The following is an 18,334-nucleotide window of genomic DNA, read 5'->3' as shown; positions in this document are numbered from 1 at the left end:
ATTTAACGAGACCCCGCCCGGCCGAGGGATTGGCCCAAGCCCGGCCGACTGTCTCAGGCAAGCGAGCTCATTGGGAGCGGGCACAGCGGCGCGCGACTCACTCTGAGGGAAAGCTAAGCTGGGGGCACGGAGCCGGCCCGGGGCAGCGCGTTCAGATCCCGCCCAGTCCCAGGCCCCAGTGGGGAGGGTGCTGGAGCCTGGCCGCCGCTCCCGTGCAGGGGAGAAGGGCAGTCGCTTAGCCGCCCGTCCAGTTCTCTCAGCGCCCGCGGCTCCCGGCTAACTGCCGCCCGGCTACAGGACCCCGGGGGGTGGGTCTGGGAGGGCGTGGGGTGTAACCCACACACGGAACAGAAACTAGACAGACGCCTCTCGTGCCGCTGCTGGCCGATGGCCCCAGTCACTAGGCTGCTACAGGCCCAGCATGAGGACAGAGCGCTGGGGCTGGGGGTTGTAGGCAAAGGGGAGAAATTCAGTGCGGACAAATAGCTGGGCCTGTAACCAGGGAGAACAAAGAAAGCGCGTACTTGCAACACCCATTGCACTACGGCGAGTCTAATCTTATCTCACTAGTACTGTCGTGAAATTCCGTTTTTATGTAGCCCGGCCAGCTCCTGTAGTTGCTTCAGGGAAGGTCTGTGGAAGTGGGAGTAAGAAAAGTGGGTCTCCAATAAGGTTGGTTTCTGAAGTGGTTGAAACTAGAAAAACGTTTTGAAAATCACTGCGCTGTTCGTTTTTATAAAGCTCTCGGCGCTAAGGGTTATCTCCCCCTGATCCTTCAATCTCGATCTTACAAGTAACATGTTATTCAAGGATGGTCACTTTAGGCATCTTCCTTTCCCAGTTGACTGTCCCATAACTATTAGTAGCAATCATAAAATGAGGGCAATTAAAAGACAGGCTTACTCTTATTTCCAGTATTTTAAAGTATGGGCTAAGTATGAATAACAAGAACTGGGGTAATAAAACAGGAGTGGAATTACATACTGTACACATCTTGCTGAATTAAATTATCTTTTATATACAACCAAAACATTTTTTAAGATTTTAAAACAGACTATACAAGTCCTTTGCATCAAGAAATCCAGAGCAAGAAAACTCTGGGGGTGAGAAGTGAATTTTTATTTTACTCTGTTCTGTTTTACTTTGATGTTTGTTTATTTTTGGGTGCCTAGTGCTTCAACCTCAGTCATGCGCATACATGCTATTATACACTTGCAAATTCAAAATAGTTTCTTTGAATCCATTTCAGAATTTGTTCTAAATATTGTGCCTGGTATCTAGCAAAAAAAATCAGTAAATTTGTAATTTTTAATTTTTTTTTACTATGATTGGTAGATTGTTTTTATTATATTAGTATTATTGAGGGGGGAAATATAGGGAATAAGTGTTTATATACCATAATATAAATGTATTGCTGACAATTTCTTTTGGAATAAGCTTTCTAACACAATTTGACAACATAATTTAAATGTTTATTTCATGTTTGAAAACTAGGCCAAGAAATAGCTCTTAATCTGAAACTTGAATTGTAAAGGGCATTTTTTTCCCCTAAAAAAATGTTTATAGATTAGCTCAACCTCTGGAGAGAAAAAAGAGGGTGATAGTGACAATACTGACAACCTTAACTATAGCCTTGGATGACTTCTCTATATATTGTAAAGGGTGTAATGAAAAAAAGAGGAGGGAAAGTCTCTATGGAAAATTCACTTTGAAGATTATTGTTTAAGACAGACTGAAGTAGAGCTGCCAACAGTATTATAGAGCTGTACTGGGACTGCAATGCTTCCACATGGGTGGCAATCCATGTATTGTAAGGCTGGCTCTGCACACAATGCAACCCAGGACATTTGGAGTTACATCTCTATTTTGGCTTTAATTCACTTTGCGTTGTCTAGATATTGAAGAAAATCTTAGGATAAAGGTGATCTTACTAAGAATCTTATCTGTGCTTTTCCTTCAGGCACAAAAACATTGGGGCACATTGGAGGATACACTTTTTAAAAGCTGATCTTTTATTGTTAATGCTAGTTTATTGCTCAGTTAAAGTAATACGCTGATGAGCTGGCTTGATGCAGTTGTTTAGTTCTTGGTGGAAAGGAATCAATACAGGGAGTGAGGTATTTAATCATTTACTAGGACAGCACAAGTTGTTTTTTCCACTGACTAGATTAAAAAGACACTGTTCATTCTTCATTTCTGCTAAGTGACAGACTTAAGATGGTTGTGCTTACTTTTTAAGGCAGACTATGAAAATTTACTATATGTTCTATGAAAAGCTACACAGAATACAAGGCATATAATACTCACTCTCATAAGCAGTTTATTACTGGGTAACCTTCTCCTGTTTATTCTGAGGGAGTCCACATACTGATTCGTTAGTACAAAGAAGACATAAGATGAAATACAAACTATGGCTCAGGAAATAGAGGTCTATCCCCACCCTTAGCAATTATTTGAAACACAGGCCCAGATAGCCACCTCCTGTAACAAAGTCCACAGGAGGAGTCTGGAAAATATCTGTGGAGATCCCCTTGGAGAGATTCTCTCTCCTCCCACTCACACATATACTATTGGGGGAAGAAATTGCCCACCCTTGGGGAGGGAAAGCTGCTGTCCTGCCCCCAAACAGAGTGGTTCCATGTCCACTTTTGAGCCAGCATGCCAGTCCCTGCTTCTCAAATGCATGACTCCCGTGGAGCCACACTGCCAGGGACTGAGCACAAATGCCCTGTCTGAGGGCTCTTAAGAAAAGATAATATAGCCCCAGGGTGGCCATATGGGGCTGGAGACGGGGGGATGACTTCTGTGACTCTGGACTTGTTACTAGCCTGCCCAGCACCTCACCTCATCCCAATCCTTCGCGCTCCAGCCCTTCCCTCAATACAGTCCCTAAACCATGGAGAACCTTTTATATTATCTAGAGAAGAGAGGCACATGGTGCCATGGAGGCAACTGAGCCCCTCTCCCACACAGGGGAAGGGAGAGAGTTCCATGCGGCCAGTAATCTCTTTTCATGTATCTTCAGTGCTTAAAAGGGGTCTAGCATAATCTGCAAGCAGTCACCTTGGCTACACTGGCGCTTTACAGCGCTGCAAGTTTCTCGCTCAGGGGTGTGAAAAAAACACCCCCCCGAGCGCTGCAAGATACAGCGCTGTAAAGCGCCAGTGTAAACAGTGCCGCAGCGCTGGGAGCGAGGCTCCCAGTGCTGCAAGCTAATCCCCACGGGGAGGTGGAGTACGTGCAGCGCTGGGAGAGCTCTCTCCCAGCGCTGGCGCTGCGACCACACTCGCACTTCAAAGCGCTCCCACGGCAGCGCTTTGAAGTTTCGAGTGTAGCCAAGCCCTGAAGTAATGAAGTGAATGTCAAGCTGGTTATGTGAGTGGTATGATACGTGATATGACAGTGACAAACTGATGAATCTATTCATATTTTGTAAGATGTATGGTATAAGGTAAAATCACATAAGAAAATTATAAAATTCTAAATGTTAACATACCCAGGACCAGAATTGACTGATCTCTAGGATTAAAACATGCTTTCTGAAAAAACAGAGATTAGGATGTGCCATAGCTATGCTAGGTCACACTGAACAAGTTTTGATTCTACATATAAAAACAGAATAGACAGAATTTTTATGCTGATGCTGAAAATCTAGGTGATAAGCTCTTACATTATACCCAAAATATCCAGTTCAGTTTCAGGCAGGGTGTCAGGTCAACTGAAATCTCCCCATTGTTGCTGTCATTCCTTTAGGGATTAGTAACACTACTTTCACCTCCTACTTTGTCCATGGTTGCTGGTGTAACAGAGACCCCTATCAGAGACTTTCTATTCTTTTCTATTGCTTCTAGTTTTACTCAGTCTTTCCTCCTCGTGCCCTACCCATTTCTTATCCTTGCCTATAAATTGTTTTGGACAGATGCCATGGCTTCGCCACCTCTTCCCTTTCCTGTATTGCTGAATACATTTACCCATCCATATTAACTATCAAGTCTTGGTTTTGATTATTCCCAGGTTTCAGCTCTATTAGATCATACTCTTCCATGTTTGCTAGCATCTGTCTGCTGTGCTTCATGTACTGATATAAAGTTACTGAATTGCCTACCCATTCCTTATTATTCCCTTCCTTGAATGTACATTGAAGCACAGATTCTCAAAGGTATTTAGGCACCTAGAAGTTAGGTGCCTAAATGTCTTTGTGGATCTGGGCCCAGGTCTCTGAGATTAACTATTCTCACAATGCATTCACATTCAGCCTGTACACGTCATTACTAGCGTAGGCCTTTCTCCATACCTGCATAAAAGGAAAGGCATGTTTATCTTTTCCGTAAACTGGGATTGTAGTCAGACACAAATCCATGCTATGCAGACAAGAAATTTCAGAGTTTTGTTTCTGAATCAAGATTAGGTTCAATGAGCCAGGAGTCTTATGCTGCTTCTGTTACAAGAGAGACGATTTATTTATATGAATAGCGCTCATACATAGCAGAAACTGTTTTGTCATACAAGATTTCAGAGTCTTTAACAAAAACAGTAGTGTCCTGCCTTGCATGAAACATTATCTCGTGGAGAATAAAAGTAATAAATCAATATAAATCTATGAAAATATCATTTCTATTAGAACAAAGCATTGATGAATTATATACAGGATGCTGATAATGTTCAGTTCAGTTTAACTATACTGTTACATACAAAACAAAAAATGTTTCCCTTACTCCACGTAAAGCTGCTGGTATTCATTCTTTAAACAATTATTCATTACTGAGCCCTTCTGAATAATGCATGTAGTTTTCAAATGTTTTCATTACTTTCTGGCTTTCTTCCCTCTTTATGAGTGTGTCCCTTAATATATTCAACTGTTTCACATTCAAAGAGAGTTACATTTGTTTAATACATGATCTAGCAGATTCTGTCTATGGAGAAGACAACTCTAAACTTTGAAAGTCAAATACTAGCACTATTTCAGACAGCAGCCCTGGGCCCAGTCCAGCATCTAGAAAGACACTAAGCACATCCTTGGAGGTACTCTGAACCCTTAGGCTTCAATAGGAATTAATGGCACTCAGCATATCAGTGGAAATGCTAAGCGCCTTGATGGACTGAGACCCATATGAAATGTGCATCACAATAACTTGATATAGAAAGCGGAAAAGTGATGACACCATTTCCATCTCATTTCAAATGTCATATGAAAAGTCTTTTCTTGTCCTTGCCTGTTCTTCTTTGTGTCTCTCTTTTATTATGTCATGTAATCTGAACACTGAAGTGTTTTGGAAGTAAGAGTTTTTCCTTCCTTTGATTTATTGGAATGCTTTTATATAGACATTTATTAAAAGAAGCCTCTGTTACACTACAGAATCTCCAAGTGTAAAAGTACTAAGAACAACACAAATCTAATAATTAGAAATTAAATTATCTAATCCACAGATTAGGAAAAAGAACCACAGTATATGTTTAAATAAAAAATGCCCCTTTTCCCTTCCCATCCCACCTCAACTCAACTTCATCCCTCCAGATGAAAGAATTATTTATTATGTGCAAGACACTCCAACTGGAAACTGGCAGTTTCTCCCTCTCTCTGTGTGTTATCCCTGCCTGAGGGGAAATGATGGAGGCCTTACATTTCCAAGGTAACTTTCATAACACATGTATACAATAAGTTCAGTTTCACTTCCTCTCGGCAGCTTTAGTCAATCTAAAATAATTCTGTTCTTTAGTCCAGAGAGGGGCCTGTGGACCCATGGGATGAAAGAGTTTTAGGTCACATCTACACTACAAACTTTGGTCAACATGAATTAGGTTGGTGTACAGCCACTGAAGTTTATATATCACTCAGGTTTGTGCATACTCTGCTGCTTGTGTTGACAATGTGCATACTCACCAGGAGTGCTTGACTTGCTATACAGTCCTATGCACTATGGGTAGGTATCCTTGTGTGCTATGCACTGCCATCTGGCACAATGCCTTTTGGAACATTTTTGCAGTGTTTTGTGGGATAGGGATTTGCCCATGGATTTCTGGGAGCTAAAGCTCAAGTTCTCAGCATGCAATTTTTTCCATCCAATAAAACCTTCCACATCCCATAATTTTAGCATCATTTAAAAAAAAACTTCAAGGAGCCCACAGAGCTCACTATTATTCTAATAAACACTGCAAATACAGGATGCATAATTCTATGTTTGCAGATCTTCAGGCAACAACTAGGATCACAATAAGGAACAAGAGGATTTTTGTAGGACTGTTGATGGATGTAGTGGCAAAAACCCCTCCAGATTGGTGGTATTCACAGAGCAGCTGCAGTAGGTAGAGCAGTGCTTCTGAGCTCAAGAATCAAGCACTGACTGGTGAGATCACATAATCCACGAGCAGTGGCTCCAGAACTTTTGGATGTAAAAGGTCACATTCATGGATCTGCCCCAAGTTTGCCCCAGCCCTCCATCACAGCAACACCAGAATTGACAGAGGAGAAGCAAGTGGTGGTCATGCTCTGTACGCTTCCAGCACCAGATTGTTATCAGATAGTGGGAAATCATTTTGCAGTTGGAAAATCCACAGTGTGGGGCCTGTGATGGGGTGTCCATCCTACACAAGGCTTGCATAGGTAAAAGGAGCAAATAACCCTATGACAGGCTGCACTGGGGGAACACTCAGGGCTGATAAGTTCTAACTGATGATGAACCCAGCTGGGCAGGGACAAGTTGAGCTAGTATAAGACCAGGACCTAGAGGACAAGAAGCAACTCTGCAGTCATCCCCTAGAGAGGAGAAGGAAGAGGAAGAAATCTAGGGGGCAGGGGCATGGGCTCTACCAATAATTGGTGGGGGCAGAGAGCTCCTCCGGGGTGGGGAGAGTGAGCTCCTTCAGCCCTGGGACTACAGTGGTGGGCACAGAATGTGCCCCTCCAAAAGTGGTCACATTTTTATTCCTATGCACACCCCTGCTAGGGGGAAAGTAAGCCTGCTAGGGGGATCCTGTGTTGGACAGTTGGACTATACATTCTAGCAAGAATCTGAAGAGAGTGAACCAGCCACAGGGAGCAGAGATAACTGATGGTAACCCAGAGGGGGACTGGAGCTAGAGAAGAAAGAGAAAGCAGCCCAGGGAAACAGCAATGGAGTCTGGGATTGCATAGACTGTGGCTGCTAGTCACACCCTGTTCCCTAGTCTAGAACCTGGCATAGAGGGTGGTCCTGGATTCCCCTACCAAGCCACTGGAGAAGTGGAATAGTCTGGGCAGTGGAATGGAAGACAGCCTGAGACAGATCGTCCAGTGGGACTTTGATACCCCAGAAGGGGAAGACTACAGTGGCCTGACCATAGGGCCAAGCCACAAAGAGAGAGCAATTGAATTCAGAGAGACAGGGTGAGCAACCAAAGGAGGAGGCATAGACTGGTCCAGAGCTAATCCCCAGATGTGGCCACAGAGAGGTGCCACAGTGTTGAGTAGTAAACCCTGTGACAGGCCCTTGTTATTAAACTGTGTAGAGCTATTAATGGTCTCCTGCAAGCAAGACTGAGTTTCAGTAGTGTGCAAGAAATACCAATGGATTTGCACCAGTAGGGTTCCCAAGATGTGATGGGGCAATAAACAAAACACATATCCCTATTTTGGCACCAGCCCAAAATTGCTATATCAACAAAAAAGATATTTTTCCGTGATTAAGCATATGCTAGTGGATCATTGGGGATGCTCCAAAAATGCATAATGATTGCGCCTTTAAGAACACAGGGGCCATTCAGAAAGCTGCATGCAGGGACATTAATTCCCAAACAGTAGATTACCAATGATGATAAGGAAATGCCAATAGTGATTCACAGCCTGCCTCTTGCTCCCCTGGCTTATGAAGCCATATAGTGGCCATCTGAACAGTGCCAAGGAAAGATTCAACTTCCAGCTCAGTAGGAGCAGAATGACTGTGGAATGTGCTTCTGGTAGATTGAAGGGACACTGGTGGTATTTACTCACTAGCTTAGATCTCAGTGAGAAAAACATCCCAATGATTAGAGCTGGATGTTGTGTACTGCATAATATATGTGATATAAAGGGTGAAAAGCTGCTGTCAGGGTGGAGGTACAAGGTGAAATGGCTGTTTGCTAAATATGAGCAGTCAGACACCTGGGGTAGTAGAAGAGCCCAACATGGGGCTATGTATTTGAGGTAGACTTTAAAGGTTCATTTGCAATGTCTGCCACAGTAGCATTCTCTCTTGCTGGCTTGAGATAGTGTCTGTCTTGGATAATTTAAATAATGTATTTTGGGGTTTTTTGCTTGCTGGTGTCTGTTGTGTTGTGCCTGCTGCAAATGATAAATACTGCTGGGCCTGGGGCTTTGTTTGCTACTATGAATTGTGTGGACCTTGCTGTAAGTTTATAAATATGGCTGGGTGTTTTCCTGACACTGAATTCTGTGGTGCATGATGTGTGTTTATAAATACCGGGGGTGGAAGGGAGAAGAGAGGGACAAAAGGCAAACTGACATGTCAGCTAGGTGTCAACAAAATCAAATGGACTATCACCTAGTTAAGTAGCTATTCTTTGGCAGAAAGAAAGGTGTGAGTAAGAAATTTACATCTTCTCAGACAGATTTGCTGTCCCCTGAACCCCAGCTGGAGATGATTCTCAACAAGGAGGAAAAGATATAAAAGTGAAGAAAGGAGGCCCTAAATTTCCTCTCTCCCCTCATTTCTACTCAGGACATCAACAAACATTTGAAAGACTAAGGAAGGCTCATTGAACTGGGGGAGTAGTCCTGGTGGCTGAAAGAATTCAGCCAGAGTGCTGTAAGCATATGGTGAGAGAAACCTTTTGCTTTAAATTCACGTAGCTTGTTAAGTTAGATATTAGTTTGTGTTTTACCTTTTGTTTCTTTGTAACCAGTTCTGACATTTATGCCCCATTACTTCTAATCTCTTAAAGTCTATCTTTCTGTACAATACTGCATTTACAATGGTGCCAGTGGCACCATGGCACCTGGCCCACTCCACTTGAGGCTTCAGGCCCCACCAGCTCTTCTCTGCCCCCATGACATACATAAATGCTAAACTATCCATATACCATTATTATAAGCATGTGATCTGAACTATACAGCTATTCATAATAATTTGGTGGAGGTCAATCATTTCAGAGTATGTGCTAGATGTAGCTGGCCATTCTACACATCAAGTCTTTTCTTTGGAATTCACTGTCCAGTCTCATACAGTCATTTATGTGTTGCTGCTGTTTGATCTTTCCATCTCAGCACCAGTTTAAAAGCTGTTATTCTTTAGCTTCTTGTAACTGCAAGAAAACCAAATTTTCTCTCTTACCACTATAGTGAGGACATGGAATAAGGAAATCAATGTAGAACTTCCCTTTGCTAAACACCACTTGCTCCCCTATGTGCTCTATCATGGAAATGTGTGTTCATATGATTTGCACAGAGTACACAGACCGCTAGTTGGTCATGCCATCTGATCACATGTTGAGCAGTTTGCAAAAAGCAGTCACAATTGACATCTATACATCATGACCTTGTAATGACTGTACACCATGGGTAGTTTAGTTATGTATGACAAAGAGCTTTTTATGGAGGACCAGCTACATAAGGATATTTTGCCCTCCTGTAGGGGATCACAAACCATTTTACAAATATTTATTAACTGAACATCACAATAATCTTTGCTGGGGAGATGACCATTAGCCTCATCTTACAGATGCATACACTGAGTCTGTGTGACTTGCCCAAGATCACAAAGCAAGTCAGTGTTTACTTTTGGGGTGAACACCTGACTCAACTAATGTCAATGGAGTTTTGTCATTAACATCAGCAGGGCCAGGATTTCAACCCAGGACTCTAACTTCACCATATTATCTGATAGACACCACCACCTCCCCTCAGATAAAAGATTTATAGTTAAAAGTACATTAAGAGGGATGTACTATAGGTAGACTAGGGTGACCAGATGTCCTGATTTTATAGGGACAGTCCCAATTTTTGGGTCTTTTTCTTATATAGGCTCCTATAACCCCCCACCCCTAGGTTTCATACTTGCTGTCTGGTCACCCTAAGGTACACGAAAGTATATTTATAATCATAATTATAAAACCAGCACTTTTTTTACCTATACTATAAAAAAAGTATATAATTACACCTAAAAGAATTTTAAGATCTTTTCATTATTCCTTTCATTTTTTATCATTGACTTTTTGCATTTCTCAGCTTTGAGAATAAAATGAAGCTATTCATTTTCATGTCATGTATATTTAATTACAATTCATTTTCAATTTCATGTTAACAAGCCCTATTACAATGCTATAGTGCATGTGTTATAAACAGAGGATAGTATTTATTCTTAAAAGCATCTACTGGAATTTTAAACAATTGAAACATTTCTATTTGTTTGAGAAAAGCTTATTTTAAATCACTTTTATTTTTGTGCAGCAAATTTGACCTTAGTGTCCCTCTAATTCAATTTGAAACCTTTTATTTTAGACTGTTCTATTGATCCAGCAGCCAACTATTAATACTTTGATCTTTTTCAGTAGTAGTCAAAAGCAGGCTTCAGTAAATGTTCATTTTTGGATATGTTAGTGAGTCATTGCTTTAAAGGAATGTTGTCAAAGTTGACAGGCCCCAAATGTGATCTCTCCCCTTTCAAACAATAAAAAAGTAGCATTACCATAGTCTTAAAATCCATTCTCCAGTATGGAAGAGGTCATCAGCCTATACAAGACAGGCTGCAAATATCTTAAAAAAATAATGTTTGTTTGAACTGCAACCAAACAAATCCTTCTTCCCAGGAACCTGAATTCCTAACACATGGTGCTCCCCTGGGTCTCTTGTTGTTGATTTTGGTTTTTGTGGGGGAAGGGAGGACTGTGCTTGTTAACCCTAACAACACAGAAAGTATACAACAACAAACAAAGATTACAACACATTTACAAAAGAACACTGCTAAAGAAGGTTGGAGGAATGAGTTTATTGTAGGGATGTAATAAGCATCTCAAGGAAGAGAGTAAAAATACCAGGAGAGTCTTTGCAGCACATAAAGAAGGAACCAAAAGAAATTTAGAGCTTACAACATTATACTGCACAGAAGACTAATAGCCTTGGTGATGTAGACAAAGAGAGAATGAACCAACAAGCATCTCTATCCTATGGAACAGGGAGAGCAAGTGCAGCTAAAACAGAAAATGCCTTCTCTTCCCCACCAGCTTTCCTTCTATGCATGAGCTTGGAAAGAAGAAAGCAATCCCTACCTCTGAGCCAGGACAAATGAGAAAGGGCCTCCTCCCTATAATAGCCTGGAGAGGGACCAAAGAGACCACATGCATCTGTCCACCTCTCTCTTCAAAGCTCTCTTTCCTGCTCTTGCTCCTAGTCCCCCTGAAGTAAGTGGCCAAACTCCAGCCGATTTTAATGAAAATAGGAATGGACCCCCCGCCCCAAGAGAAGAAAAGAGAGAGACCCTTTCATTTTCGGAGAGAAGGGGAGCTGCTAGTCTAGGAGAATATGCTGGAATGGCAAAACATTGCTACTGTTTCCTTGAGCACCTATTGTAATTTAACGTCCGTTCAACCTATGAACTGGCTAATCATCATCAGAACCTGACAGATGGGGTGATATATAGATGAAACAAGAAATAAACTAGAAAGTCAAGTTAAAATTGAAATGCCAAGGAGACAGGAGGCAAAGGCAGGAGAGAAGGAATATGTTTTTGCCAAACGGACAGGGACACAAATCAGCAGAGAAAATATATCGAAACGTTTCTAATAGGCTAAATCAGAATACCCCCACAAAAAAACCCCCTGAAACAAAAGGAGTATAATCTAATACTTTAAGTGAGGTTTTGGGAGCCAGACTTGCTTTGTAACCCTAGGGAAAGCATTTTAACCTCCCTCTGTATCTCAGTTTCCATATCCGTGAACTGGCAATAACACTATTACTTACGCCAAATGTCTGTGTAGTTTAACGAACATCTGTAAGGGGCTTTGAGACGACAAATGCAAAGTAATAGGGTTTCTAAAATGTAAGGGTCCTTTTAAACTGATGCCTTACTCGGACCTAGTTGCAGGATGATGCAGCAAAGGCTCGCACCAGCCTCCAAACCTGCTGCTAGTGCCAGCTCTCATAGAGGATACCAGATATCTATGCTGGTTTTTTCCCGTCTAACGAGAGGTAGTAGGAGGGAAATAGCTCCATTATTTATTCGGCAGTCGCCACCTTTATTTAATACCCTACGGCATCTTTAACGTGCATCGGCTCCCTCCACCCCCCGATTCCTTTTCAGCCTACAGCCGACACAACGAAGATACATGACGTACCCAGCAGTGCGTTGAGGGGACTCTGGGTATGGTAGTTTGCTACCTCATCACCTGATGCTGTGGGCAGGCGCTGTGGAGAGTTTGTAAGAACTACAAACCCCACCAAGCAGCGCGACTGGTGGTCTGGCTGGTGCAAGCTCTGTTACTTTTGCATGCTTGGAAAGCGGGCTACTAGTAGCAGAGGGTTGAGCGTGTGTTGGTTTGCAGGTCTGAGCTAAATGGCTTTTCCCGGGACAATGTATTAATGCAGAGATCCTTTTTGCTTTTAATTTTTCCTCCAACGCTAAGCTATTGCAATGGTGGGATTTAATGATAACGTGGTGGCATTGCAAGATCAGTTGTGTGTCTATTGCAGTTAAGTTTCAAGAATCTGGATGTGGGGGAGACTGCAGAGAACTGAGCATGCACTTGTAAGTGTGCCTGTCCACCGGAATCGCTTCTGGTTGCACCTTTTATTTGTGTAGATTTTTAATATTTCCAATTTGTAAAAATAATTTATTATTATTTGAAAGCGGCTACCCGCCAGGAGCATGCATCGGTTTGCAGTGCTGGCCAAGCAAACTGCGGCAAGCCCGGGCTGTAAAGGGCCAGGGTCCTGCAGGAATGGAAGGAGAGACGTGGCTTTGCGATGCATTGCCTCGCTGGTGGAGGGGAAACGGCACCAGCAGCGCTTTACCCAGCGTACTCGCCCGGGGAGAGAAGGACTCGTGCGTTGGAACAGCGCTGCTGAGGCCTCTGCAGTGAAAATCAACGAGAAGACGAGCAGGGAGAAAATCCTGACGCTGGAGTCCATGAACCCCCAGGTGAAAGCGGTGGAATACGCCGTGAGGGGCCCCATTGTCCTGAAAGCTGGCGAGATCGAGAAGGAGCTGCGGAAGGTGAGGCGGGGGTGAGCGCTCGGGCTGGTTCCCAGACCACCTCGCCACAGTCCTGGGTGCCGGGCAGAGGGAGATGGGCGACCCCCTTTGTTCTTCCGGCCACTTGGCCAGGTGTTGCTCTCTTTCTGCCGGGGGCCGTGCTGGGCCAGCCCCTGGCCACTCCTCCGCTGCAGCGGCTCCTGATTGGGGCTGGGGAAACCCAGGAGGGAAGGCACGTTCCTGCCCGTCCCCGCCTGCACGTTGATAATCAGCGGCAAAAGAAAACATGGTAAATATCAGACACAGCCTGCGCTTTCCCAAGTCCCTCACTTCCCCGACGCTTACTTCCCTTCAAGTTTCAGGAAATGTCTTTGTAACCGCTTCTAGATAAGGCATTGACATGGTGAAATTGGGGTGCTGTGAAGTTCTATCTAAATGGACAGTCAGGTTAAAAATGAATACTTAAAACAATTTTATTACCTTTGTTAGACTCTTACATTAAAACTTAACTAATTTTCTCCCCTTACCACTTTTTTTTATCATTATTATTTTTGCAGTTGAGTCAGGGTGCTGAATGAAACCATGTATTGTCATCACCCGTTTTTGTTAATGGATTTTGTGGGTAATGTCTTGTCATTTTATGCAACTTCACAATACCTAGAGTAATATAGCCCTCATCCTGACTGCTGACAGGGATGCTAACACAGTAGAAATAAAAAATATCAATACTCTCCCCCCCCCCAACTCAGTTAATTGTCCTTGTCCTTTTAAAATCTTGATCTGATGTAGTATAGCACTATGTGTACAAGAAGTGTTGTTAATAGTTATAAAACTAGTCAGGCCTCTTTGGAGGTGGAAGAGGAAGAAGACAATAAACAAATGCTCTCTCCAATAACATGTTACTGTCTCCTGCCTCATTGCACAGGTCAACTGAAATATACACTGTGAAAGCAGTATTTACTTTTCTTTTTCTGCCTTGGCCCTCTAACACTCTTCGGTGTAATCCAGTGCCTCTTTGTGTTTACGCAAAAAGGTGAAAACAATGAGGAGTAATTGTGGCACCTTAGAGACTATCAAATTTATTAGGGCAGAAGCTTTTGTGGGCTAAAAAGGGGAGTGATCAGTTTTCCCTATACAGTGGGTGCATTTAAAATATTCACTCTGATTTTAGAGCTACTATATGTTTAAGTTTCAGAGTAGCAGCCATGTTAATCTGTATCCGCAAAAAGAACAAGAGTACTTGTGGCACCTTAGAGACTAACAAATTTATTTGAGCATAGCCCACGAAAGCTCCTATATGTTTAAGTGGCATTCCCAATTTTAAATATCGGGAATATTTCTGAAACATGTATTATCTCTAGAACTGAAAAAATCTTGACCACATCCACTATACCCATCATAGTTTTGAATACTTCAGGTCCCTGTTACTCCCTTATTTTTTTTCAAGCTGAAGTCATTAAGGCTGTGTCTACACTACAGTTTATGTCAGAATAATTTGTCGCTCAGGGGTCTGAGTAAACCAGGGGTCGGCAATCTGCGGCACGCGTGCCAAAGGCGTCACGCAAGCTGATTTTTAGTGGGACTCTGCTGCCAGCCGGGGACCAGACCACTGGCCCGCTCAGCCCACTGCCTGCCTGGATGAACGGAACCCCAGGCTGGCACCAGGTTGAGCGGGGCCGGCAGCTGGGACTCCGGCTGGCAGGAGCCGGCGGCTGGAACCCCAGACTGTCAGCGGGCTGAGCGGCTCAGCTTGCTGCCGGTCTGGGGTTCTGTCTGCCGCCCGCACTGCTGGTCTGGGGCTCTGTCCGCTGGCCCCTGCCAGCTGGGGTCCCAGACGTTGGCCCTGCTCAGCCCGCTGCCGGCCTGTATGGATGGAACCCTGGGTCGGCAGTGGGCTGAGCGGGGCTGGTGGCTGGTACCCCGGCTGGCAGGAGCAGGCGGATGGAACCCCAGACTGGCAGCGGGTTGAGCGGCTCAGTCTGAGTGGCTCAGTCTGCCGGTCTGGGGTTCCATCTGCTGCCTGCGCTGCCGGTCTGGGGTTCCATCCACCGGTCCCTGTAAATGTAAAATGTATTACTGGCACTGAAACCTTAAATTAATGAAGACTTGGCACATCACTTTGCAAAGGTTGCCGACCCCTGGAGTAAACCAACTCCGTGAGCAACATAAGTTACACCGACATAAGTGCTAGTGTGGACAGTGCTGTGTCGGTGGGAGAGCTTCAGCTACCGCTGTTCACAGGGGTTTAAGTAGTTAAGCCAACCGGGGAGCTCTCTCCCATGGGCTTAAAGCGATGACATTAGAGAGCTTACAGCGGCGCAGCTTCACCAAGTTAAGCTCTCTAGTGTAGTCGTAGCCTTAGACTCACGTTTTCTAAAATGGTCACTGAGGTTGTGTGGCTCCATATTTATGTATTTTATTTATTCATTTATTTTAAATGTGCCCAGCGTGAGACCTTGGGCCTGTTTTTTGGAATATTGAGCACCTACATTTGGGAGTTGTGGATCTTTAGCATGTCTGAAGACTGGGCCCAGAGTGTTCCAAGTTAGGTACCAAAATCAGTCATTGTTTTTGAAAATTTTGGCCTTAACACCTTGGCCTCAGATTCCTCATCTGTAGAATCCTTACTGATGTTAAAAAAAACTTTTTAGTGATTTAGGCATTGTTACTAGCAGTGTTTACACCACAACTTTCCTGATCAATGTGAACAGACTTTTATAATCTATAACGTATATAATTCCAAACCTGAGGAAAAGTTATTAGTAGCTCAAAAGCTTGTCCTTTCCTTGAGCAGAAGTTGGTCTAATAAAAGATATTACCTCTGGTTTTGGTTTGTGGAGGATCTTAGTGAGGGGCCTTGTGAAGACTGACTGGCAAATGTGTATAGAAGAACACTATAGATGGGCTAAATGAAACAAATGATCACAGGTTTTGCCGTTCCACATTATTTGGTTCTCTTTTGTCATTATTCAGATGATGGATGATTTGGATTCAGAGAGGTTGAGCTTTGCACAAATTATTTTTTGAGTGTAATTCAGTAATGCTAAAAAGAAACTTTTCAAAAGCCCCTTTAAATGTAAACTTTGTCTTTCAGTGATGTCCTGGGGAGATCCTAAGACTATGGTTTTATTTATTTATTTGTTTGTTTTTAATTTCACACCTAAATTTAAGGGATGATTTCTCTGCCTCTTATGGAGTTTGTTCCCTCTGTGCTATCTCTCTCATGCATTACATTTCAAAACATTTCTTGGGGATTGGCCTCTAAAACTCACTTGCAGGATTGTCACCGTCACTCTGTCATGCAATGGAACTCTGTGCTATCTATGGTTTTAGGAATAAAATATAAACAGTTCCAGCATATTCAGTGACTGTATGTTTGTTTTGCTAACTAGTGTTGTCCCCTACCTTGATTATGGTTGGAAAAAGTCTTTTTATGTAACGTGGAAAACAAATGAATATATTTTCCCAGTTCTTCCCATCCTTCTCTCTGTAAGCATATGCATGCATGATACACAAGCTACCTCATTGGCTAAAGGGGGTAACCTTTTGAGAGCCCCTTGTTAACAAGTCACTGCTAAATGCAATTTTCAGCTGTTTGGCTTCTGCTTATGTGGCAGATTTTTCCATGTGAAAAACAAGTTTTTCTTTCTCAAAACAGCACAATGAAATATTATCAATGGCCATCTATATTTAGGTCCACGTGACTATGCACAGGCTGAAGACAAATAAAGCAAACATAGTTTACTGAGACAACTGGTGCCTAATGGGATGGGGGAGGAGGAGGAGGAGATGTGAGAAAGCTGAGTAAGTGTATCTGCAAAGAACGTTGTGATCCACCTAAATATGCAAAAGCAGCTGCAGTCAACACTTTCCTCTCTTGCTGTTGTGCTCAAGTTGTTCACTCCTTCTTGCCTTGAATCCTTAACAGCATTCTGACAGGCACAATTATGCACTTTGAACATCTATTCCTTAAACAAAACCCCAGCTAGTAGAATGCTGTTCTGTACAAGCAGTGGGTGGCTTTTTATGAACAGAATGATAAAATCTGAGTACCATAATTTATAGTTGGAATATCTTATCATCAGATGCCTACTCTAAGTCTATATTTGGCTGCATTGTCATCAGTATGTGATTGGATGACTCTCAGTTCTGTTTCCTTTTCACAAAAACCACAGTGCGTGCTCTGGCCTTTTGCAGGATTAGAGACATGGCTGAGAAGGAGCGTGGCTGATTCCCACTGCAGACAGAAGTGATGCTGTTGGGTGGGGAGAAGAAGCTTGGAGGATGTGGCAGATGAAGTGTCTTCCTCTTCTCTGTTGAGAAGGGATGCCAACCCCTTGTCCGTGAGGTTCATAACCCACAGGCACCTCCATATTCATGAGTGCTCCTCATTCTTAGGAAGTGGATGTGTTCAGAGTTGCCTTTTCCCCCCATCTTCTTTTGCATAAGAGGTTGAAACTCTCTCTGTCTAATATAAACTGTGCCATAGTTATTAAGAAGTGACCAACAGTCTCATTAATTTTTTTCAGTACAATTACATTTCAAATTGGCATGTCGAGCTGAACACATTATCAAAATATAAAATAAAAAGCCTCTCCCACAGGCAGTGTGTCCGGGATAGGTGTCCACTGTGGTTTGTGAGATTTATCCTGGTGTCTTTGTCATTTTATTGTACTTTTCTGACATGGTAGCCATTTTGCAGTATCATTCTTTCATTTCAGGGTTACACACAGTTTTTCTTCCTCACTTCTTGACTGAAGAGGTTTTGATTATTTTTGATAATTTAAGGAAATGCTTTTTCTTGAACTCCTATTTTGGACATTGGAGTGGTCTTATTTTTTTAAGTTTCTTTTGCAATGTAATGTCTATGGGTCTAATCCTGAAGACCACTTTGAAACTCCAGCTAGAAAAGAATAAGATTGCTTGCTTAGTTGTGCAGGTGGAGCACATTCTATGTGAACTGCATGAATTTCCCTGGATTCCAGCTTACACCAATGTAAAAAAATCAAGTTTTTAATCTATAGAAAATGGTCTGGCTGAAATGTTAATTTGTTTTTTGACTAAATGAATTTTTTTGTTGCAAAAAGTGTCAGCTTTCTGCAAAAGATTTTTACTTTTGTTGAAAAACCAAACACCCCAAAAACTTTGTCTGAAATCTGAATTTTTATTTAGAG

The 18,334-nt window shown here is 42.8% G+C and overlaps 1 protein-coding gene across 5 annotated transcripts in view; it reads left to right on the top strand.

Annotated features, from left to right (window-relative positions):
* The first annotated feature begins 23 nt into the window (after window positions 1–23).
* GPT2 (glutamic--pyruvic transaminase 2) overlaps window positions 24–18,334 on the top strand; it is a 52,972-nt gene continuing 34,661 nt past the window's right edge. The window contains exons 1-3 of one of the 5 annotated variants that reach the window (XM_044987619.1): window positions 133–672; window positions 8,694–8,791; window positions 12,816–13,181. In XM_044987619.1, coding sequence (XP_044843554.1) covers window positions 8,789–8,791; window positions 12,816–13,181 — 369 coding nt within the window. In that variant the 5' untranslated portion in view covers window positions 133–672; window positions 8,694–8,788. Of the gene's footprint in view, window positions 58–132; window positions 673–8,682; window positions 8,792–12,316; window positions 12,714–12,815; window positions 13,182–13,407; window positions 13,450–18,334 lie in introns of those variants that run through there. The other 4 variants (XM_044987620.1, XM_044987618.1, XM_044987617.1 and 1 more) reach the window with 4 other exon arrangements.

This window comes from Mauremys mutica, chromosome 14 (genome assembly GCF_020497125.1).
Source record: "Mauremys mutica isolate MM-2020 ecotype Southern chromosome 14, ASM2049712v1, whole genome shotgun sequence".
Taxonomy (NCBI): Eukaryota; Metazoa; Chordata; order Testudines; family Geoemydidae; genus Mauremys; species Mauremys mutica.
This window is presented reverse-complemented; position numbering and strand designations above follow the sequence as displayed.